At 42.6% G+C, this 24,899-nt stretch overlaps 1 protein-coding gene across 3 annotated transcripts in view; it reads left to right on the forward strand.

The window, feature by feature from the left end:
- Positions 1-24,899, forward strand: part of B3GLCT (beta 3-glucosyltransferase) — a 117,406-nt gene that overhangs the window by 37,025 nt on the left and 55,482 nt on the right. For all 3 annotated transcript variants that reach the window (XM_049646763.1, XM_049646764.1, XM_049646765.1), the window contains exons 5-8: positions 10,243-10,319; positions 10,771-10,882; positions 16,949-17,085; positions 24,295-24,358. In XM_049646763.1, the coding sequence (XP_049502720.1) occupies positions 10,243-10,319; positions 10,771-10,882; positions 16,949-17,085; positions 24,295-24,358 (390 nt within the window). The remainder of the gene's footprint in view (positions 1-10,242; positions 10,320-10,770; positions 10,883-16,948; positions 17,086-24,294; positions 24,359-24,899) is intronic.

Below are 24,899 nucleotides of genomic sequence, written 5' to 3' on the forward strand. Positions count from 1 at the left end.
TGCTCCTTCGTGGAGGGGTCAGTCCCACGGTTTGGCAGGCGTGCGCCGTGCCTCTAACTGAACAGCATGTCTGGGGCCCTCGTGTCACTTGGGATCTGGACCGTGCAGTGTTCAGGTTCCCCAGAGATTTGCCCACCATGAGCATTCACAAAAGTTGCTTGCCGAGGGAGGGATCAACAGTAAGTTTTATCATTTGAATATTTATCTGATAGCCCAAAATATCTATTCCTCCCACACTACCAGATGTCTAGAACTGCTGTTTATTCATTACTCTTGTCAGGTTGCACTTGACTGCAAAATCTGCCAAAAATTAAGGTGCAAAAATTTAATGGTTTCTGTGATTATGCATCTGCTTCTAGCTGTTCTCTTTGCTTTGGCAAGTCATTACCTGCGCCTGTTTTGCCTCAAGGGGCTAAAATGAGGTCTTATTAAAAACACAAACATTTTTCATTCATCTAAATGTGAATATAAAACCAGGAGCCTAAACTGACTTTCCGTCTGAAACTTAGTGCTGTTTGGGAGGTTGCGGCTAAAATAATTCAAGTTGTCGTGGGTTATCATTCCCGTCTCCAGTGTTGACGCTTACGATGCAGCTTATCATGGCTCTGTGGTTTATAGCTATGTGTTTCTCCTAATCGCTGAGACTGCAGACTTCACCAAGTGCTCGTCTCTGAGCAGAGTGCCGTTCTTGATTGCCGTGGAGTGAAGGGTTCGAGAAGGTACGCTAGCTCTTTGCGGCACTCACGAGGTAGATGGTACCTGTTTCGTGGTAGAAACGACTGTATCATTAAGTAGGTAAGAGAAGTCCAAGATAAGCATTTAAAAATATCTGACAACTATTAATTGGACATCTGTGGTTGTATTGGGTACTTATGAATGTAACAGGACATCTCTAGACAATACGCAGGGCCCTTTCGAACGATGGTGCCCGTTTGAGGCCATCAAAGCCGTAGAGCAGTATGTAAAAAGCACACGTTAATAATGTTTTCCTTGTACACGTGAAGCCTGAGAGGACAAAGATGGAAGGTGTGTCCAGTCACGTGAGAGGAAAGTGAGAAAGGGGAAAGTGAGCCGGAGGGATGTCCGTGCAGAGCATGGAAGCTGGAACTGGAAGACAAAGACAACTTGTCAGGAAGGCTTACTTTTAGTATTATTATTTTTAAAGTGTATTTATTTTGAGAGCGAGAGAGAGGAAAAAAAAGCGTGAGCGGGGGAGAGGCAGAGAGAGAGGGAGAAAGAGAGACTCTGAAGCAGGCTCCTCACTGTCAGCGCAGAGCCCGACGTGAGGCTCCCTCCCCCCGCACCACGAGATCATGACCTGAGCCAACGTGGGACGCTTTACCCACTGAGCCTCGCTGGCGCCCCAGGAAGGCTTACTTTTAAGATGCCAGGTGGCAGCTGGGATTTTTGGAGCAGTTTGGGTGATGCGTAAAGATGTGTTCACAGGGAGACGTGTAGCGAGTGGTCTTTTTAGATTGGAAATAAAGTCAGTGAGAAGGGGGATGTGGTTGAATAGGGGGTTCCTAAATGCAGATCTGTAGATACGAGGGTACAGACTTTGAAGAAGTGCTCTTTTCTTTCCTTAGATTTTTTTTTTCCTCCCTGCATTACAGATGGAAGGATAATGTGAAGTTACCCAAAGATTGGCTCTTTAAAGAGGTGCACAGTCAAAAAGCTCGTGGAGGTGAGGCTGACAGAAACCCATACGGAGAGTCTGTGCAACAGTCTGTGAATCGGGAAGTTAATTAATCAGGAAATCTCTTAATCAGGAGACGAAACCAGTATTTCCTGTTAAATGCCTACTATGTGCATAGCATCTGTGTTGTGTGTGTGTTATGATTTGACTTCTGTTTTTTGAACCTAAGAAACTTCCTTTTTGAATGGACATTTGTGTGAAAATACTTGTGGGTGTGCGCGCACGCGCGCACACACACACACACACACACACACACACACACACACATTTGTTACTTGAAGTGGGAACATATCCTAGCCTCTGATGAAGACACTCTGGGAGTACCTTGTGTTTATGTTTTGATGGAGAGGCGGTCCTCTGAAAGTCGTCTTTTCCCTTCTGGGACCTGGGATCCAGGAAACCCAGGGGATCCTGGACCATGATCATTTTCACAGTAGCTTCAGAAGCCTTAGGTGTTAACACTTGCCTAAAGTTACAGAAACCAGTATTGTTCTCCAAAGGAATTTCCAAAATAAGATTAGATTGGAAACAATAAAGGACAGAATACAAAGCATCATCATGGCGTTTTTAGTAGGTTCTAGTAAAACGAAGATTCAGACACTGCTTTGAAGACTGTGAAGTGTGAGCTCAGCCACACATAGCACAGGGCAAGGGTCGTGCTTGGTTGGGGAACCACTTTGAGTGGGGAGTGGGGAAGTCAGCCCCTGTAGGGGTGAGTGCAGGAGACAGGGGAGTCCCGAGTTCTCGCAGAGACAAATATGGGCAGAAGTACAGGTACGTTATTTTTCTGTTTTTAAGGCAACCCGCAGATACAGAAAAGAAAGTTCAGAGGTGGGACACGCTTATGAGTTTTTTCTGGGGGTGGGGTGGGGGAATGTTGAAGCTGTATACGTTACATTTGGCAGATGCTGGGTTATATTTTCTGCTTTGGGACAAATGGAGCCGAAGCAGCTGCTTAGAAACCTCTCTGCTCTCCCCACCCCCAACTAAATGGCTTTCGAAAAGAACAGACCCTTCTAATTTTATTGCCTTCTTTTACCGTACAAACTTTATTTAAAACCTGGATGAATCTCAACCTGAATGAATACATGATATCTTTTCCTTGTTCGTGGAAAGTTTTGTAAGTCACTATTTTCTTTTTTCTTTTTTTAATAATTTTTTTAATGTTTATTTCCGAAGGAGAGAGAGACAGAGCATGAGTGGAGGAGGGGCAGAGAGAGAGAGACAGACAGACAGACAGAATCTGAAGCAGGCTCCAGGCTCTGCCCTGTCAGCACAGAGCCTGACGCGGGGCTCGAACCCACAAACCGTGAGATCATGACCTGAGCTGAAGTCAGATGCTCAACCGACTGAGCCACCCAGGTGCCCCTGTAGGTCACTATTTTCTTGAGGAGAGTTAGTCTCTTTGGTTCATTAGTTTAGAAAAACCTCATTTCCGTGAGATAAGGCAGGAAAGCCAGAGCAAAACCTCTCATAGATCAGTGTGAGGAAGTTTGAGTACAACAGTTTTGCATTTCCTGCTTTTAGAAATGTTTTTATTGCCCAGGAGACAGCATGAGGTCCTTCATTGAAAGGCTAGCTTTGGGAGTGTCACTGGCTACCACTAAAGTTCTCTTTTGAGGAGAGAGCGGTTGGATGCTTAATTACCTACTAAAGGTTCATTTCTTGTACTAACTGATAGGTGGTAAGACATCACATTAATTATTAAACTGGAGACTTTATGACGTTGCCGTCGAGTAAGAATTTATTCATCCGTTCATTTACTGAATCCTCATTGAAAACTTACTTTAAGCCAGGACCTGGGCAAGACGCCCCAGGAAAAAATAGGACAGTGAGACTCCCATTGCCTCAGGGGCAGTTCCTGAGCAGCTATGAATTCATAGCACTGTGGAGGAGGCCATGTTGGGAGCATCTGTCTCCTTTTGGCTGCGTAGCATCTGAACCCCTTCCCTGTCTTGGAGAACACTGTCCCGTGTGCATCCGGTGGGAGCCGGGGGCTTGGCCCAGCAAGAACATCAGAGGCCAGATGCTGGGTCTCCCCAGCTCAGGGGAGGGCAGCCCGTGATGGAGTGTGGCCAGTCAGATGTGGCCACGCGGGACTGAGTCTGGAGCCAGAGGCCCACAGTCGGTCGCTTTAGAGCTCACTGACTTGGTAGTGACGTTGGTACACAGTGGCTAGAGCTGTACGGTGGGGACCAAGTTAAGGGCCAGCACCTGCAAGTGTGCAGAGAAGGTAAGTGCTGCTTGGGGACGGGGTGCTAGAGGTGGGCGATGCCGAGCAGGGTGGCCTCTTGTGGGTGAGTCGGTGTAGACGGCAGGCCTGTGCCCCCCCCCTCAACCCCCACCTCCCGGAGGCTCATTCTAGTAGGGGAGACGCTGCATGTGGCCCTGTGAAGCAGCAATGGTACCACACTCCCAGAACACTGGCAAGGAGGCCCCCGGCCCCGCCTGGAAATGTCAGCGAAGGCTTTGTTGTGGCATTTGAACTGAGCCTCGAACAAACAGTGAAGAGTTTGCTAGACTCCTGCCTGCAGCAACGGGGGTGACCCCCGTTGAGGGCAGCCGGTAATCGTGGGTCTCACCGGGTATCCGGGAAAGAGGGAATAAAAGGAAAAGGGAGCCCCTCTGGGAGCTAACGCGTGAGTTTATGTTTAACCAGGTGGGGTTGCGGGGACTGGTGAGATCTCCGATACGATACGTGGGGCCGGGGTCTGGGTACCAGATGGAGACAAGAGTTGGGCAGCGCAGCAGTGAGCACAGCCAACTTTCCCTGAGCGCACTCTCTCTCTCAAAATAAATAAAGAAAAAGAACAGTGCTTGGCACATAGTAGTTGTGCAACAAATATTGTGAAATCAATGCTTATATTAACCATCACGTGCACAGCACGTGCCAGATGTGTGGCATGTATTAACTTCCTTGGTACCCAGGACCGTGGCTGTCCCCACACGAACGATGAGATAACAGAGTCACAGACAGGGCAAACAAGTTGCTCAAGGTTGCACGTCTCAGAGGAGCCAGAGCAAGAACTCTGATGCAAGTACCTTGGCTCTAGAAATCAGGTCCTTAAATACTCAGCTGTACTGCCTTTCGTGAATGAATGATTAGTTAACACAGATTTATTTGAGCTATAAAAATGTATTTAGTAATGTATTTCAAAATAAAGAGTTAATAAAAATAAATTTTATAAATAACGAGGTAATATTTTTCTCTTGTGAGGAAAAGATAGCGATTAAGACAGGTACCTGGAAAAAAATATATGTTTTTTAAATATAGGCTCAGGTTCCTGGAAGACACGTTATTACAGCATCACATATAATCTACTGGTTCATAAATGAATACCGGATTTTTAAAGACTAGTAAATCTGTCTGATATGTGTTCCAACCAGCATATCATACACCTTTATCAGCATCCTATAAGATATACCTCCTTCTCATAACAATAAACAGATGTTAATTTTCATCATAATTCGTGTGTTTGTCTAAAAGCTCAGTTCAGTGCCTAAGGGCTATATAATAGTTGGAATTTGGAAGTGCAGTTGAACTGGAATCAGTCTTAAAACAGGATTCAGTCTTTCAGAACGATTGCCTAATACTGAACAAAAGCCTTGGCTTTTGCTTTCAGATTTAGTACTTGGTCTGAATGTTGAGACCGAATTGGACCATGAACTCCTGTTCTGCTAGGTTTATACTCTGAATTAAGGTAGGGGCAAGTTACAAATATTGGGAAACAGTCTGTAGAGAAGGGAGAAGGCTGGTGGCATGAACTTAAATTTGTTGAATTCTTTCCAGACACAGGCTCGAAGAGTAAAGTGATTCAAGACCAACTTTGCCTAGTGAAGTTATTTATGATGGTTAAAGTATTGAGCTGTTTTCGTCCATGTTTAAATGTTGGTTCTTTCATACTATTCGTGTTTCTAGACATAAATTTTCGTGATTTTGCTTCCATATCAAGAATGAAGGGCCATCTCCATTCACAGATCACTGTCAGGATGTTCAGCCGTGGAATCGAACCCCTTTGCCAAATGAAGGCAATGAGTTTGTGTCAGAGCCAGGGAACGAATGGGAGCGTTGGTTTTGAAGGTGTTTGTTTGCTCTTCTTAAATGTTAGGCGCTTTAAGTGCAAACATATGCCTTGATCCAAAACGCGTTCAAAGGAAGCACTGACGGCATGTCCAGTGGGCTTTCTGACCTCAAAGCACTGGTTAGGGGACCGGTAGATGCTGGAAGCAATGGCAGACGGGTTCAATGACACGAGTAGAGTTGATATAAGCAGTTTAGGTGAACTGTGGTCAGTTTTTTCATTTTCTTTCCCTTTTCTGTCATTTGCCCACAGTAGGCCCTGTTTGTAGCCCGTTTATGCCTGCCTCTCTTATGGCATTATCTCATTTTTTTTTTTTTAATTAAAGAGGTTATTTTGAAGTAATCTCTACACCCAACGTGGGGCTTGAACCTACAGCCCTGAGATCAAGAGTCGCACGCTCCACTGACTGAGCCAGCCAGGCACCCCTCATTGTCTCATTATTGACACAATTTTGCCTTACCTTTTAGGTTTGAAATAGTAGCATTGTTTGGTGAACAGGCATCCTTTAGGTTGACGGCAGGCAGTGCTGCACGCGTGGGTGCCTTTACTGTAGCTTTTATTCCAAATGGCTCTGCTGATGCAGCATTTTCTTATTTTCTTTCCCCTTGATATTTCACTTGAAAACTCTCGTAGTCATCCACCCAGTTACATATTAAAAAACTTGCATTGCGTATGAAAGTGCTGTAAGCTGGTGATATGGCACCTGTAAGGAGGTCTAAATCTGGTGGTGGTGTTATTTGTAACAGACAAATAGAGCATAAATTATTACAATTCCGAGTAGTCAAAACTGAGAGAAGATCATTTGGTGGAAAATTTTATTGTGACCTTTTAAATTATTTTTTCTTAAAAAAATTATTTTTTCTTAGAAGTGCTAACACACTTCTAAGATGTGTGCATCCGTATTCACACACAGGATATATGTATATGTATATATATATATGTATATATGTGTATATATATATATATATATACACACACACACACGTGCATGTACGTTGTATATAGATACACACATATACACATATGTGTGTATAAAAAACAAGAATAAAAGCTCTTGGGCCTTTTTGGGGGTTAGTGGATGAAGATTTGTTTATAATTGAAATGGTCTTGGGTTAATCAAGAGGTAAGACCAGGTTTCTTTTTTTTTTTTTAATATAATTTATTGACAAATTGGTTTCCATACAACGCCCCGTGCTCATCCCAACAAGTGCCCTCCTCAATGCCCATCACCTTCTCTCCCCTTCCCCACCCCCCATCAACCCTCAGTTTGTTCTCAGTATCCAAGAGTCTCTTATGGTTTGCGTCCCTCCCTCTCTGTAACTTTTTTTCCCCCCTTCCCCTCCCCCATGGTCTTCTGTTAAGTTTCTCAAGATCCACCTATGAGTGAAAATATATGGTATCTGCCTTTCTCTGTATGACTTATTTCACTTAGCATAATACCCTCCAGTTCCATCCACGTTGCTGCAAATGGCCAGATTTCATTCTTTCTCATTGCCAAGTAGTATTCCATTGTGTATATAAACCACACTTTCTTTATCCATTCGTCAGTTGATGGACATTTAGGCTCTTTCCATAATTTGGCTATTGTTGAAAGTGCTGCTATAAACATTGGGGTACAAGTGCCCCTATGCATCAGCACTCCTGTATCCCTTGGGTCAATTCCTAGCAATGCTATTGCTGGGTCATAGGGTAGATCTATTTTTAATTTTTTGAGGAGCCTCCACAGTGTTTTCCAGAGCAGCTGCACGAGTTTGCACTCCCACCAACAGTGCAAGAGGGTTCCCGTTTCTCCACATCCTCTCCAGCATCTATAGTCTCCTGATTTGTTCATTTTAGCCACTCTGACTGGCGTGAGGTGATATCTGTGTGGTTTTGATTTGTATTTCCCTGATGAGGAGTGACATTGAGCATCTTTTCATGTGCCTGTTGGCCATCTGGATGTCTTCTTTGGAAAAGTGTCTATTCACGTCTTCTGCCCATTTCTTCACTGGATTATTTGTTTTTTTTGGTGTGGAGTTTGGTGAGTTCTTTATAGATTTTGGATACTAGCCCTTTGTCCGATATGTCATCTGCAAACATCTTTCCCCATTCCATTGGTGGTCTTTTAGTTTTGTTGATTGTTTCCTTGGCAGTGCAGAAGCTTTTTATCCTCATGAGGTCCCAATAGTTCGTTTTTGCTTTTAATTCCCTTGCCTTTGGAGATGTGTCAAATAAGAGATTGCTGCAGCTGAGGTCAAAGAGGTTGTTGCCTGCTTTCTCCTCTAGGGTTTTGATGGTTTCCTGTCTCACATTCAGGTCCTTCATCCATTTTGAGTTTATTTTTGTGCGTGGTGTGAGAAAGTGGTCTAGTTTCATCCTTCTGCATGTGGCTGAGACCAGGTTTCTGAATGTCATGGTAGGCATATTTTTGAGACAAGGGCATTCACACACCTTTGGAGACAGGTATCGACATAGCCCCCTAGGTTTTGGAATGTTTCTATTTGGAGGTGGGATGGGTACAGAAAGCTGGATTGCCGTTTTTGTGTTCACTGACTGAAACAGATCTGAAACCCAGGTATATGATTCAGTAAACAAAAAAGAATGGAGACAGGGATGATTATAATTTGCTAGTGTAATCCACTAGTAATCCATAGAGTTCATTTTAGAGTAGAATTTAGCTCCTTTGTGCTAAGACTTTGCCTTTTCACTTTTATTGTTGTGACAGAGGTTATTCATAAGTCTGTCTTTGCATCCTTGCTGGGAAGGTGCCCTTTTACAGCCTTTTTGTGATACCCGGTGACATCACCTATATTATTTCCCATAACCGGGAAGGATAGGACTTGTATGGAAGAATTTGGAGGTGTATTCATTTTTCCTCAAGAAATTTTTAAAACTAAACTGTGTTTTAACTCCATTAAAGGATTTTAAAAGCATCGATGTAATACTTTGGTCATCTTGACACAAATGTTTTCATTTTTCTGGTTCCTTCCTAGTCTCTGTTCATATGTGAATTTATTTTACGTATTTAGAATCATGTCTGTTTTTCCATTTAACATAAAGAGGTTTCCATTGTTTCGAAGTCTTTATTATTACACTTTCAGTTGTTACACAATAGCTCATTCGCTACTTATTTTCTTATAAAGCCTTTTAAAGTATTTGCTATGTTTCTTTTCTGGCTGGTTCGTATTCACATGCTGCCATAGTTATTTGAAAGTTTTATGCAACTATTAATAATATTAGTTCTCTTCACACATGATTTCTGTTCTTATATAATCCCTCATGAATATACATGTGGTATAAATACATATAATACATATATAGCCATTTCTTAAAAGTCACTGGAAACTACTGCATAATTCATAATCAACAGCAGGAAAGCCCTGAATTTTACTGAGTAATTAACTGCTAATTCAGCCTTTCGGGTGTTTTTTTCTCTCTGACATGCCATATTGTTAGTCTGACTTAACCTTTCATTACTGTTCTTGCATTTCATATTTGTACATGAAAGTTAAAATAAATACTACATAAAATAAGTGAAGTTTTATTTGATAATTCCAAGTATTTATATTGAAAACCATTCTTTATATGAACTTAAAGGCTGGTGTGGAATCTACATTAGTGTTGTAATAGTTCCAATATTTAGGCATTTATTCTTAATAATTCTTTTCTACATAAGTCTTTTGTCTGCAACAGTTACCAGGAAATAGAATAAAACACAGAATATACTAAAGTTTGTTGGGAGGGTGGTGTTCAAGCGTATTATATAGCTGACTTTGGGCTTGTGATAACGTGAAATATATTGAATAGTGCTTTACTTCAAAGCTGACATTCATAGCCTGAATCATATTAATCTCTCTTGGTGTTTATGCATATTTAACCATAGTTGTGTCTTATTTCTGAATCTTAGTTCCTCCTATGTTTGTAAGTTTTAAAATTCTATCGTTACTATCATTGAGTACTTAAGGATTATATTTCTAGGATTTACACCCCAAACTCTTCCTTACCATGGTGTTTTAGCTTTTTTTAGGGCACTTAAATTTTTTTTTTTTTCCCATGAGATAAACGGGATATTATATATACTCTTTTGTTCAGCTGAAGGGTTTTATTTTCCATCTGCTACCTGTGATGTCTACACGGTGAAATCTGTTTCTGTGCCTCTGCGTTATGCCTGGTTGCTTCTGGGCTCTTCCCTCCCGGTCGCCTTTGCGAGTCTGCAAATTTCAGGTCAGCTCCGGTACCAGTGGAGACCCTTCTTCGAGGCCCTCTGCACCGTTTTATGCCTGGATGACAGAGATTGTGTGGATCCAGCCAACATCCTTCGTTTCTAGTAGCTCCTGAAGAGAAGAAAAAAGAAAGTAGTTAGGAGAGTAAAATGTCAGGTCTCTAAAAATAACCTGCATGTAGAAATTGAGTGTTTTCTTTTTTTAATCAGAGTGATCATATCGTACTTTTATTTATTTCTTCTCTTTGATAATGTTTCTTCAGGAACTCCCAAGAGTCCTCCTTCTTCATCAGATGTCTAAGCAGGAGGGTGCATGGACCATACTTCCGTTGTTACCACAGTATGTTTAATTTGAAATGTGTGAAGTTTGACGTTTCCACCTGAACGTTCACTCCTCTTATTGAGTGTGTTTTTCCTCAGAGTCAAGAGAATTTGAACTCTGTTTTTTTATGACTACTACGTTACCCAGATTTCTTGATTCTTTTAACCGTGAATGGCTTCTATTTTTAAATATATTGCTTTCTTAAAAGATAAAATGTTGATATATTTGATAGTTACATTTGAAAATTGTCTCCCTTCTGGACTGGTGGTGTTACAGAGAGAATTTAAGAATTCTAGCTGTTTGATAAACTATTAGTATCTGGCTTTTGAAACTATACATTGAAGGAAAATATAGGGGAAAAATCTAGATTTCTTGCCATTTTGTGTCTTTCATCCTGCTTGTCAGTTTTAAACTTTATTATAAACTCATTTTATAGAAGTGATTACCATAACCTATTTCTCTTTGTCAGCTTTTCTGTAACGTATAGCAGAAATTCATCATGGATTTTCTTCTGTGAAGAAGAGACAAGAATACAAATTCCAGAACTCTTAGAAACACTCAGAAGATATGACCCATCCAAGGTGAATACAATTTCAATACCAGTATTTATCTATTGGAAGAAATGCTTAAGAGAAGATTTAATTTTAAGAGGTTTGCCAATCTAATAAAACCACTTAGTTTAAAATGAGAAAGAATGAAATAACAGTTGACTGTCTCGAACCAGTGTTGAATCATTTCTCTTTGAGGTTTCTGTCGCTTTCAGAGGGATAGAACTTATAAGGAACCCTTTTTAAATGAAACCAATCTATTTATAGGTGTTAGCAATTTCAGAGAGTTAAAAAGCTATAACCCAGAGTTAAGAAATAAGTTTAAATTGCTTATTTCTCTTTGCCAACGATGACCACGTATTATTTTAGATGGGAGTATTTCTTGGTTGCCAGCTGTGTGTCAAGCACCATGACAGCAGGGGCTAGGACAGATGTACATCCTGATGACATGGCTGGTACAGAATGACAGGGACAAAAGCCATTAAAGAAGCAATGAAAAGGGAGATGGCTTATAGTCAGGGAAGCCTAGGGTGCTGTTAGAAGCATATAGCAGGGCATCCAGCCTAATCTGGAAGGGTCACGACAGGAGGTGAACTTTAATCTGAGTCCTGTAGGACGAGTAAGAGTTAACAGGAGAGAAAGAGAGTGTTTTAAGCAGAGGGAACAAAAGTTGCGAAGGTCTGGAGGTAACGGGGGCATCTTGTGTTAGTAGTTCAGTGCGGCTTTCCATATCCGTATCTTTCATATTGTCAGGTTTTGTTTTATTCTGGGCAGATACGACGTAGCAAGTGGATCTTGTTTATTTCTAAGTCGCTAGCACTGAGCAGAGCATTTGACACGTAATGGGTGGTCAGTGAGTATTTGTGAATGGCTGAATAACCCCGTGATGGCCGCCTTCCTGATGGCCCACGTTGCGTCCCAGGAGGATGTCCTGGAGACATGGCGAGAGTCCTCAGGTCTGCAGTTCTCTTGGAGAAGCCCGGGTTATACCCTGATCACCACGTGGAATCTTTAAACTTGGAATAAACAGAAGTGGGCCCTTGGGGTACCACTGGATGCCTGCCCCACCCCTCTTCTGGTGCCCACTCCCGAACTAAATCAGGCTTAATGAGAGTGTGGGGAAGGAAAAGTGGCTTCTTGGGTGTCTGCTTGGTTTGTTGATGTAGACGAATGATGTTGGGCACCAGTGACCATTCTCAAACACCGGAAAGTTTGTTACCTTAACAGAACCACTGGTTTCGATGTTCTTTAAAAGCCGCAAGGGTCCATTATGGTTCCTTTTTGTGCTTTTGCTTTCTGGGAAGATACAGACATAATTGAATGAGCAGGTTGTCGGGTTAAAAAGAAAAATCCTTCGAAGGAGAAGAGAATTACGAATGCGTCTCATCCCGTCTTTTCAGATGATGCTAACCAGCATCCATGTACTTTGGCCATGTTGCGTGTAAAACATTTGTTAGGCTGCTGTGTTTCCTTCTGACTCGAGAAAAACTCCCAAATGTTTTTTAGGATATAGGAGTTTTAATCTCCTCCTAGTGTTCATTTCACCTGGAGATTATTTTTCCATTATCCATAGCTCTAATTCTGTGCAGAAGATGGTGACTCACTGTGCTTTTTAATGAAAATTGGAAGGATAAATTTAAAAGTTCAAAGCAAGTTCATGAAAAGCAAGTACAGAACAGAGGTAAAATGAGATGCTTTCCTCCTCTCTTCTGAACTCAGCCTTTAAAAAAGAAATCTAGGATGCTTTATTTCTTTTGAAACTAGCATTAGGAAATAAAGATTACATAATGTTTAAGTTAGCTCAAACCAGTGTGCTTTTTCCCCCTACCATTTGAAATTTTAGAAACAAAGCTATAAAGCCAACCTGGCTTTGCTAGTGACACAAATAAACTCTATTAAAATAATAATTATGTCGTGTGTTAGAGCATCAGCCTTTTTTTTTTTTTTTTTTTTTTTGGATTCTGATGTCTTTTCCCCTTCCATATCTTTGTCATTCTTATGCAAATTTATGCTGTTATACAATATTTTAAATGAGAAATTTTGATCTTTATTAAAGTAATTAATCTTTGTTAAATTGCCTTTCCAGGTGATTTCTATAAATTTCTGTGTCTTGCTGGATTCTTTTCTTTTTTTCCTTGCCGTATGCTTTTAATGTGAGCATGCATTTGCTGAAATGTCTTGACATTTTTTTTAATAGAGGTGAAACCAGGGTGCTGGTAAAGAGTAATTCTCTGATACTTATAGAACATTCTCTGAGTTATTCTTTTACAGTTTATCTTGATTATAATTGTCTTTATTATGAAGCTATTAAGAAAATCATTAAGAAGGATAGGGGAAGTGCCCTTTCCAACAGATTCCATATTAATTTCTCCCTTAAATTAGTTTACAGTATCTCCTCCCTTTCCAAATATTGGAAAACAACCTTATATACTAGATAATAGCTGGACACTGCCATTAGGAGTTAAAACATAGAAACATGTTCTGCATAAAATTGTATTTGCAACAGGAGATTATAACAGTGAAGGGTTCGTGAGAAAGGTGCTGAAAATCTCCTGGAGTGTTTTATTTTCTTTAAACAAGCTATATCAACAGGGTAGGTTAAATGTGATGATTTTCACGTTGGGTAACATTTAGCAGTTTGATAAAGTGCTATAGTATTGATTTTTTAAAAAGGATCACGAATTTTCTATCTTAAGCTAAAGCCATTTGCCTTATAATTATCCCTCTTGCCCAGTGATGACTTAAAATCTCCATAAAGCATCGGGAAGAAGCTCATGATGTAGTTCTGTAACCTTCACACACAGTTTTGTTGATGGCTTACATGTGTTCAGTTAGGACCTGTTGCTGAATTGACTGAAACCAAGAGCCTGGGAGGTACTGGGGACACACCCATAAGCAGAAGAAACAATACCGTGTCCCTCCTGCTCTCGTTTTTCTGATAAGGAGCCGAGAGTGAGGTGGTGATGGTTGATATAGAGAAAATATGCAAAGCATTTAGGACTTAGGGTGTTTGGTTTAATTACTTTCGCTTCTTTAATAGGGTAGTTGCCTTTTGAAGCTTTCTTGGGCTTGCTCCATTCATTTAACAAAAACTGGTGAGCACTTATTACGCATTAGGTATGCTGGTGGGGATACAGCAGTGAGCAAAATGGACAGCTTCCATGTCCACAAGGAGGGGAATAATCTTGTGGCAGGGGAGATGGGCAAGGAGCGAAAGTGCAGACAGCGTGTCAGGTGGTAATAAGAACTGCGGAGAAGAAGAAAGCAGAATGAGAGCGATACGGGATAGAATGGGGTTGGGCTGACCTATTCTGTATGGGATGTTCAGGGAATACCTTGCTGATCAGGTCACTTTTGAACAGCATATGAAGGAACCAAGGGAGTGAGCCATGCGTGGCCTGCTCCTGTGTCAGACTGCCTGCTTCATACCTCCGCTTGTCTCATCGGAATCTCAAATCCAACATGTGCAAAACTGAACTCTTAATGCCCCTTTTAAACCTCTCCCGCCTTCAGTCTCCCTCACCTCAGAAATGGCATCATGGTCCATCCAGGTGGCTCCTGTAAAAAAAAAAAACCTAGGACTCGTGATTGATTCCTCTGTTTCCCTCAACCCCGTGTTGGCATATTCCATTGAGTCTGCCTCCAGAATACATTTTCTTTCCTCCTCTCTCCATATTTAATACTACTTCTCTGGTCCAGGCTATCATCCTCTCTTGCCTCGACAATTATTAGGGTCTCCTCACTGGCCTCTTGGTTTCTACTCTTGCCATCCTAATAAGCTAGCATCTCAATAATCTAGCCTAATAATCCTGATAATCTCGCCTCTCATTCAGATCATACCACGCACCTGTTCAAAAGCCTCCACCTCCAGCTGAGATGGTTTCACTTGATACAGCATTTTAGGGTGGCAGTGATTTTCCTCTCTCACTGTAAAGACGTTCTATTGTCTTTCACATTCTGTTGTTTCTCTTACAAATTCAACCATATGCCTTGTTTTAGTTCCTTTAAAAGAAATGTGTCCACCCTTTTCCCCTCAAGCTACTTTTAAGATTTTCTGTATCTTTGGTTTTTTTTGACCACCTGCTTCTGTGGCCTCCTCTGTACTTATCTTTATTGGTGTTTAGGGGGCTTCTTGAATCTACGGCTTGATGACTCTTGTTAGTTTTTGAAGATTCTAAGGCTGTATTCCTTCAAATGTTGACTCAGTTTCATTCTATTACCCCCCCTATTCTGGTCTTCCAATTTTTCATGGGTTTTAGACCTTCTTACTCTGTCCCATATTGCTTTTATGCTCTTTTCTGTATCGTCCTCCTTTCTTTTTCTTTTTTATACGCCAATCTGGATTTTTTTTACTGACTTATTTTCCAGGTCACTAATCCTACCTTCTCTTATGTCTAATATCCTCTGAATTCCTAATTTCAGTTGCAGTGTTCAGTCTTAGAATTTCCATCTGACTTTTTTTCTTATTCTAGCTCTTTGGTAAAATTCTTTATCTTTTCATCTATTTCCTTAAATATGTGAATACTACTTATTTTTTGATAACTGAAGAATTTGATTTATCTGTGCATCTCATTTCTCTCTGTTTTTGTTCTGGTGCTGTTTTTTTGGCACATGTGGTAGTTTTCCCCTAAATGCTAGGTACCGTATGTGAAAAATTGAAGAGGCTGTGGATGATATTCCTTTCTATACGAGCAATATTTTTCCGGGTTGTAGACCGTGTTTAGGTAGGTCTATTTACAGACTGCCCTTACTCCTAGATCCCTTTCTTCCAGCAGATCCTGCACCTGAGCTTTTGGTCAGCAATTAGGCCCTCTACTGCTGCTTTCCACTTGGTTCTTCTCTTGGTTTTTGTTTGTTTTTTTTGTTTTTCCTTTTTTTTTTTTTTTTTTAGGTTGGAGTTGAAGGGAAATCATATGCAGAATTTGGGACTCCTTTTGGGACTCCTTTCTCTGGATCCTCTTAAATCTCTACCTTGTTGGCAGCCTCCAGCCCCAACCTCTGTCTCAGTCCAGCAAGCTGCACGGTCCCAGCTGCTGCCTTCTGTTGTGTGCCATTGGCTGCTATGGGAACCAGCAAATTCCTTGCGGGGAGTGACTATGGGGTTCCCATGGATGGGCTTTCCTTCTTTCTCGGATATTTTTCTTCATCTACTCTCTGTCTTTGTTTTCCGATGCCTGTGATTATTTGGTTTAAGTGTTTTCTCCAGCTTTAATACTTGCTCTCAGTGGGAGAGCAGGTCTGATCCAGGCTATTCTGTTGTGGCCAGAAGTGTAAGTCTTCTACCGCACTTTGAGTAAAGTCTGTGTTGCTTTCCATGGGCGTCTAAAATGCACCCTCGGCTGTCCCCTGACTGTCTTTCATACCATGTTTCCCCATACCCACTGTATTCCAGCCACATTGGACTTCCTTTTTTATCTAAGGTATCAAGCTTTTCTCACCTTGGGACTGTGTATTAACTGCCTTGATGGCCTTTCCCTGGATTTGTGCATAGCTGGCCCTTTGGTATTATTTACTGTCAGTTCAGATGTTAGCTCATGAGAGGTTTCCCTTTCTTTGCAGGGAAGTCCCTGGGTACTGTGTTTTCATCATAGCACATCGCAGTCACCAAATGAACCTGCTTTATTTACTTATTTTCTGTGTCCCCACTATTGCATAAGCTGCGTTCTCATGTGATGTGGAATAAATGTTAAATGTTAATTGAATGAATAAACGAATAAAATAGGCACTGATTCTGGAAGGAATTTTTCAGATTCTCCTTTGCAGACCTCAGTATAGCATAAAGGAACACTGTTTTCTTTGCCTTAATAGTATTTTGATGTGGAATTTTCTATAAAATACCACTTCTACATGTTTATGGCATAAAGATGCCATTTCGTTGATCCTGTTAATATACTAAGCTACTCTCTTTGTAAAGATTATGCCATCTTGCTTATCATAGAGTATTGCATTTTTGTTAAAATGCTTTAGAAAGTAATAATCTGTGCTAATTCTCTATCGCCCAGAGGATTTAATTAGCTAAAATTAATGACGTGACTTTGTTTTTGGTCCTATACGAAATGGCTTTTTAAGAAAATGACATTTTATATCTTTATTTGACAGGAATGGTTTTTAGGAAAAGCATTACATGATGAAGAATCTACAATAATTCACCATTATGCCTTTTCTGAAAATCCTACCGTTTTTAAATATCCAGACTTCGCTGCTGGCTGGGCTCTTAGTATTCCACTTGTAAACAAGTAAGGATTTACTAGACTTTGTGTGTGTGTGTGTGTGTGTGTGTGTGTGTGTGTGTGTATGTGCGATTCAACTTCTGTTTCACTGAGTCCTGTAACTGATGGATCCCAAGTGAGTTTTGCAGCCCGAGACAGTGTGTGGTGGGGCGGGAGGACCTGGAACAGGAGCCTGAGGAACCTTGAGGTTCTTGCTTCTGCTCTGTCACTTACTAGTGCCCTCAGACTGATGACTCACCCCTTCCTTATTTCCTCTTCCTCACCTGCAAAATAAGGTGAATAATAAATTGTGGGACCAAGGGAGGGCACATAAGTACTCTGAGAACTCTACACCCAGAGGGGTTATTACTATTATTAATGGACCTGGTTAGCTACAGATGTGATTTTGATTGTCAGGAAGAAGATGAATCAGTAACATTGCCCGGGGTGGGAGCTGATGATAGATTATGTGCGTGGGTACACACGTTTAAACGTGGGCCAGGCAAGAGGGACACTTAATCAGAGGCTCCATAGCTATTCGGGCCCAGATATTTGTGTGTATAATCACAATAATGCTTTTTTTCAAGGTGAAAAGGAAAGATAATTAAGTTGTAATTCAGGAGAACCATGACTGTTGACAGGCTTTTAATTTGAATGCTTCAGATTAATTATTATGTGTTTTTTGTTCTTTAGGGAAGAGAAAGTTGGTAAAGCGGTTGTGGCCTTTGTATCTTCAAAGATGGAGGGTTTCTGTTATTTCTTACGTTGGGCGTGTTGTTTCTAGGGTTCAGAGTCTCAGAAACCTTTTGAGCCCATGGTGGATGTGGGCTGGGTAGGCACGGTAGTCCTACCTTCTCATTTGTGGCTGGCCAACGCTTGGTGACTCCTCCCTTGACATTGGAAAGTGTTTTTTTTTTTTTTTTTTTTTTTAAACGATGTAAGACCCTCCTTCCCAATGTAGAATCCGCAAAGGGACAGTAACAACGAAACTTCCATGTTGTGTAGCCCTTCTTGCTGCTAGAGAGCAGCCAAGTGAGATGGGCTCCATTAGGCAGATGCACTCGGTCATATGGGGAAGGAGACGGTGCCTGGTGGTCCATTTGGCTTGAGAGGTCATGACAGAGGAGGAGTCCTTTGGGGGCTGGCAGCCGAGACGGTACTTCCTGACGGTGGCAGAGGCCCCAGCTCCTTGACGACCCATTTCTGGAGTATAAATCTGGAGGTTGTTCTGGGGATCTCAGCCTAGAGCCTCTCTATTCAGACTGTCCAGTAATTCAGCCAACTATATGCATTAATAAGTGCACTTTGTGCCCAAACTGGCCAGAGTGGATTCTGTTATCTCCGACTAAAACGTGTGACCCATAGACCCGTCCTGAGACTCCCGGGCGAGGACGCCCTGCCCCCAGCCTGTGCCAGGCATGCCTAGGAGGGCTCATAACGTTTTCCCGGCCCCATTCTTGGAGGGCCTGGGCAGGAGGGGAGGGGCAACGAGAAGAGAGAGTTGTCATTTCCTTCTCACCCTGCACTGGTTGGCCTGGCTCTGCTCTGCGCTCTCTGCAGGGGTGAGGGGAAAATATTGCGTTTCAGCGGCCCAGGGTCATCTTTATCCTCAAATTCATTCAGCTTGGGTTTGCTGCCGCTCGAAGAGCGGGAGCCCCCAGGACACTCTTCTCCCAGCATGTCCTGCAGCCCTGTGTTTGGGCCCAGTTCAGCTCCCTGAGCCACGAGTGGCACACCGCAGCCCCTCGGCCGTTCCTTGGGCCTTCGGGACTCTTCGCCCCGGCGGTCGCCTTCCCCTGGGTCTGTCCTCACCCTGTGGCTTCAGAGCCTGGAACTACGGGGGCTGCCTTCTCTGCAGAAGTTCTGGTGGCTGTGGTTTCTCCGACTTGTGACTCAGAAGCTCTTCGTCAGTCTGTCGTCTTCTGTTTCCCGGAGGACCAAGTCCCCCGAGAGAGGGACAAGTACAGCTGACCCTGTCCTGTGCGGTGCACTGTTCCGAGCGCAGACACCACACTCTTCTCCCAGGGCTGGAGAGAAACCCAGAGACCTGTGACCCTGGGCAGCAAGCCCGGGCTGTAACCATCTCTCTGAAGCCCGTATAACCCTCTCCTCATATCTCCCTTCCGATCCAGGAAGCCACTCATCTGGGAAACAAATCCGGTAGTTTATCGTTTCACTTTCTTTCCCTCCCCCATCTAGCCAGGACCTTGGTGGTGCCTTGATGCGGAATGCACTTCACCTTTTCCTGAGTTAGATGTAATCAATAACTGTTAAGTACTGCTTTCCCTTTTTATTTTTTCTTAAATTTCTTAATTTCTTTTAACGTTTATTTATTATTGAGAGAGAGAGAGAGAGAGCATGAGCGTGGAAGGGGCAGACATGGAATCTGAAGCAGGCTCCAGGCTCTGAGCTGTCAGCACAGAGCCCGACGCGGGGCCTGAACCCGCAACCTGCGAGATCATGAGCCGAGCCGAAGTCGGACGCTTAACCGACTGAGCCACCCAGGCGCCCCAAGTATTGCTTTCCTTTTGACTTACTTTTAAACCACGTGAGTGAAAGTAGTCTCTGTTGTGCACCATATTTGACTCCTAGAATCCTCTTAAAGGACCGTTTAGCCCAACTCCTTGCTTGCCCTGCAGGCAATAAAGCATAACCTGTTCTTCAAAACCTCTTGGGTCTGTGAATTCTGCCGTCCGGCTTCACTGCTTATAAGATGTAGAGGCAGCCAAAGCCCTGGCAGGTTCTGTTGGCTCTGGCTTACGCTCATAACTACCTCATGCTCACCCCTGACTCACTGCCAGGGCCTTTGCGAACCGGTGCTCCAGTTTCTGCACTAGCCAAGATACTGGTCTTATTAAGGGGAGACTATGTTATGGATGACCTGGTGTTCTGTGGAGGTGGTCCCACGGGCACGTGCTTCTCTCTCCTCTTGACGAAGTCTACTGAAAACACCTATGGGCAAGTGGCAGCTTACTCTGAGTACCGAGGGCCCCACTGCAGTGGGGTATGTAAGGAACTGCGGCTAAGGGAATTGGGGCCAAAAGGCTGGTCTTTTGTTCAAGTTCAGGAAATGTCCAGCCCTTCCCCCGTAACTCTGGCATGATAGAGGAGTAAGGCACCAGTCAGCCTTCTGCATTCCGTGTCGTCTGCTTTTACAACGCTGGACGATTGCCAACAAGCTGCACAGTGTTTGTGGTTAATTAACATCCATGGTCTTTGGTGTGCCTCCCCTCCCTTTCCCCTGCCAACAAAAACAAAACAAAAACGTGGGCTCTGCCATAGTGGTGTCTTCTACCATACTTCCTTTCTCTTGGGATGCAGGCAAGTAATCACACAAAATATAATGTAACCCATCTAGCATAGCAACTGTCTTGTGGCCAAGATCTATTTAGAAATGGTTTTCTCATAGGAGATTCTATACATTCTTTAAGAACCCGGTATTATTCTTAGAACTAAAAGAGGCATAAAGTATCAACGAGCCCCACTGGCTGCAAAATTGGATCTTCCCAGTTGTTTTCTCCCAGTTCCAAAGCTAATGTGCTGCTTCTCCCTGTTATTAGAAACCGTATTAGTTAGCATGCTGGATTAAGAAGATATCGTTACTGTAACTGGAAGGTGAGGTCTATGTTGGCCGATGTAGGGGTTCTGCCCTGTTATTGAGGACGCTGGTTCTGTCTCTCTCATGCTTAGTACACAGCATCCTAAAACCACATACATCATCAGTTCATCCTAAATCTGGTTCCCTTTGTTGATTTTCAAGGCAAAAAGGGCTTTCTGTATATACATCTTATGTTCAGCAGTGAAGAAGCGCTCTAACCATGGAATGTAAGTGCTTATCTTCAGTCTCTAGTTGGATCTTGTCTGCTCGCAGTTGGTGGGGTCAACTTTAGGCATGTACCAACTCCTGGACCATTAATGGTCGCAGGGAATTTCAGTGCTTCGGTTGGGATCAAACGAATTCTGACCCTGGAGCCCATTTATAGGGCTCAATAATTTAATCAAAATGAGAAGTCTCTTAGGAAGAAGGAAGAGGAAGCTCCTATATTGTGTAGGCAATCAACAGTGCCCGCTACAGGAGTCTCCTTTTTTTAAATTTTAATTTTTAAGGTTTATTTATTTTTGAGAGAGAAAGAGAGAGCAGGGGAGAGGCAGAGGGAGAAGGAGACGCACAATCTGAAGTAGGCTCTAGGCTCTGAGCTGTCAGCACAGACCCTGACACAGGGCTCAAACCCACAAACCATGAGATCATGGTCTGAGCTGAAGTCAGACGCTTAACTGAAGTCGCCCCCCCCCCCCACCTTTTGTCTCCTTTTCTTGACTTTATGGCCCACTCGGTAGGTAGGGCAACTATTAACCGTTGCTTAAGTATTTCTGCTGCTCCAGTCATCAGAAAAACTGGTTACTTAAAAACATTTTACGACACACACTTTTATAGACTATTTCCCACCAAAAACATTTGCCCTAGTAATCCCACGTTAGTGAGTTTTGGATTAACACTGCCTAACATTTCCTGGTAATCCGTCTGTGTGATCTTCTAACAATAGCATCGATAAAAAAGTACTTGCGGTTTTGGAGACATTTACAATAAGACGATCTTTTCAAATAGGTGTTTTTACAGAACACTGTTACTGTTTTCTTCTGTTGTTTTTCCACCACTAAAACTTACCTAGATTTCCTTCAATAGTTTGCTCTTTTGACTAGCTCACGAATGGGACTGTAAAAGTCAGCTAGGAACTTGAAGTTGAAGAGGCCCTCTGTCTGTTGCAAATTTCAAGTCTAGGTGGTTGTGTCTTTAGAGCTGTATTATTGGGACATGACTTAATGCCTTCTAAAAATAGGCAAGCTGAATATCAAATGTCCTATTTTCCAGGAACTGAATATTTAATGAGGAAGTATTTTATCAAAGTAATTGGAATTTCTGCCCTTGTTTTTTTTCCCTGGTATTGTTGGTCACTGCACTTAGCGTTTGGAAAACCCTTGTGCTGTCTTGTATAGAAAAGTGAAACCTAGTTCCCATTTTAGGACTTGCCTTTTAAGTTAGGTGAATGCCTTGCACACTTTTAGGACTTGACCATATTTTCAAGGTGACCGACCGACTTAGGCTCACGAGACCGACTCGTTGACATGAAGTTGGTGATGCTGAGGTAACCATCACTTAAGGTTATGGTAGACTCCACGGGCTGCTGGACGTAGCCACAGAATGTCAGTATACAGGGTGCCTGGGTGGCTTAGTAGGTTGAGCGTCCGGCTCTTGGTTTTGGCTCAGGTCATAATCTTGTCATTGCGGAGCCTGCTGGGGATTCTCTCTTCGCCCTCTCTCTCTGCGCCTCCCCTGCTCGTGCTCTTTCTCTCTAAATAAATAAACAAACAAGCAAAAAAACAAAAAAAATGTATATATATCTGTTTACCCTCAGATTAGTCAGTGTTCATCTTAAAGAAATTCTATCAGTGGCCTTCAAGTTTTGCCTCTCTGAGATTTCCCCCAAATACAGATTTTCAAGAATGGAATGAGAAAGAGACTTGAAAAGCCAAAACAGTAGAGAGCATGTTGAGGGTAACAAGTCGGAGGTACTTATTGTCTAGTAAAAAGGGGCCTGTCATGCATGGCCATCTAACAATGGATGTCACATGCCATTTGGTTCCTATCACAATTCTGTGTCCCTTGCCTGTGGCAGTAAGCCCAGGTATGAAGGTGATCTGATCAGAGTTTGGAGGCACTTAGCAGGAGTCCAGATTCCAAAGTCAAAAACTGGCTCGAACTGAGCACAAATTAGACTGGACAAGATCCCAGGCCAGGGCAGAATTTTTTCTCTCACTGTCTATCGGGAGTATATCTGAGAATGCTGTCTCTGTACGTGTCCTCACCCACTCCTATGGACAAGTCTGTGGGCAGGAATTGCACAGGAATGTGACCGAGATTCCGTGGGCTGCTTTTGGAGCTATCTGCTGCCGAGCTGCATTAGTATCCACCCTGAGACAAATGCTTTAATACTAAACATAAATTATAACCTGTGTCCTTCTTTATCTTTCCTCGAATTAGAAGTAAATTTTTAAAGAAATCTTTGTGGCTCAATGAGGCTGAAAACTCAATAAAGAGTTTTGACACTTATTACTACTTTTCCTTTAAAAATCACTATGATTTGTCTCCAGTTAAAATATGTGTTAGGGGGGTTGTAATTGAGACTGATGGTCTAGTCTCTAGCCCTGTCACAAATACAGAACCGTATGTATTTCAGCGGTCTGGTTACGTACGGAATTCCGTCCCACCAGCTTGGAATCAAAGCATATCTTGCCCTCATTCATTCAGGCAGCTCCCCGAGTGCTCCTTTTGGCCAGGCATGGTGGGCGGGCGGTGCTGGCCATACAAAGAAGCTGTGGCACAGAAGGGGACTTATACACAACAGGATGTCGCACAGGTGATCAAAGTAATGGAGCTTCCTTCCTATTCTGGGAGCAAAGGAAGTTTCCACTTATGCTGGTGGGCAAGTCTGGCAAAGTTCTGCAGAGAAAGTGCCCTTGAGTTTGATCTGGAAGAAAGGTTTGCCAGGTAAGGTTTGGGTGTGGGTGTGCTAGGCAGATGTTCAGTAGGAGAGGCGTGGGCAGGTGTGCACTGGGGGGGGGGGGGTACAGTGCTGGGTCGGTACTGGGAAGCTGGGCACCGGTGGTGCTCTCACCTGCACCGAAAGGACTGCTGAAGATTTCTTTAACCCTTTAACCAAGAAAGGGACTTGAAATGGTTTTTTTTTTTCTTCTTTCCTGAAACCACATTCTCTCTCCCCCCTAAAAACTCCACAGACTGTAGTTTCTTTGGGTTATTAAAAGAAGGAGACTGAAAAGTAGCAACTTTTGTTTCTCTGTCATGCAAGTTTTTTTTTTTTCTTTTTTGTTCTCTTTCTCTGTCAGTATTTGGTGTAAAGATTATCAGGAGTCACCAAACTTTGTGGCTTTGTTTTTAAGGCATTTAGTTTATTATAGTGTATTTTATGTTATTTGCCAGATGTTGAAACAATGAATGTTCCATTTGCAAAAAGGCTTGTGTTGGTTTCCTGGTCAACAAATAATTCCATTTCCACAAGTGCTTTGCCTCAAGGGAATGTGAAACTCTTAACTTTATGTTACAGTGTGTACTTGTATCTGTTTTCAAACATTAGAAGGTCTCGAGAATGTGTTATTCTTGTTCGATGCTTCTTCTGATTACAAAAAAGAAAACAGCCTCAAATTGTATCTGTTTTCTAGGCTTACCAAGAGGTTAAGGAGTGAATCCCTGAAATCTGACTTCACGATAGATTTAAAACATGAGGTACGTCTTGTTTTCTTTTTTAAAAGTTGTAGCAACTGAGAATTCACGTGTTTTGCTATAAAAGGTGTTTTTGATTCCCTGCCAGCGCATCCCTTCCCAATGCTTTTATACATTTTCTCCCCACCAAGGTAATTCTTCTCCAGCAAATTAGGTCTTTCTCTTTAAACTCACTTTCATCACGTAGGTGGAGAAGGAACAGTGGAAAAGGTTGCATCTGTGATTCTTGATTTTTTTTTTTTTTTTTTTTTAAAGCTAGGTGGATGAGTGCAGAGGCGGATTTCTAAAAACATGCACAAATGTCGCAAAAGTACCTTTGGTCTTATTCGGTGCTTTGGTCGTACATATGCCTCGGTCGTGTCCCTGTCCTTGGCCCTCTGGGGCAGAACTGAGGCAGTTGGCCCTAAGCAGGCAGCTGCGGCATGCCAGCCTGGATGGACCCCAGCACCCCTGGCATCTAGTGGACATCTGTGACCCGTTGTCCTAGATGCAGGGGTCCCATCATGAATCATTCCTGAATCATTGTTAAGAAGGTTTCTTTGTG

This window comes from Panthera uncia (genome assembly GCF_023721935.1).
Source record: "Panthera uncia isolate 11264 chromosome A1 unlocalized genomic scaffold, Puncia_PCG_1.0 HiC_scaffold_16, whole genome shotgun sequence".
NCBI classification, from domain to species: Eukaryota; Metazoa; Chordata; class Mammalia; order Carnivora; family Felidae; genus Panthera; species Panthera uncia.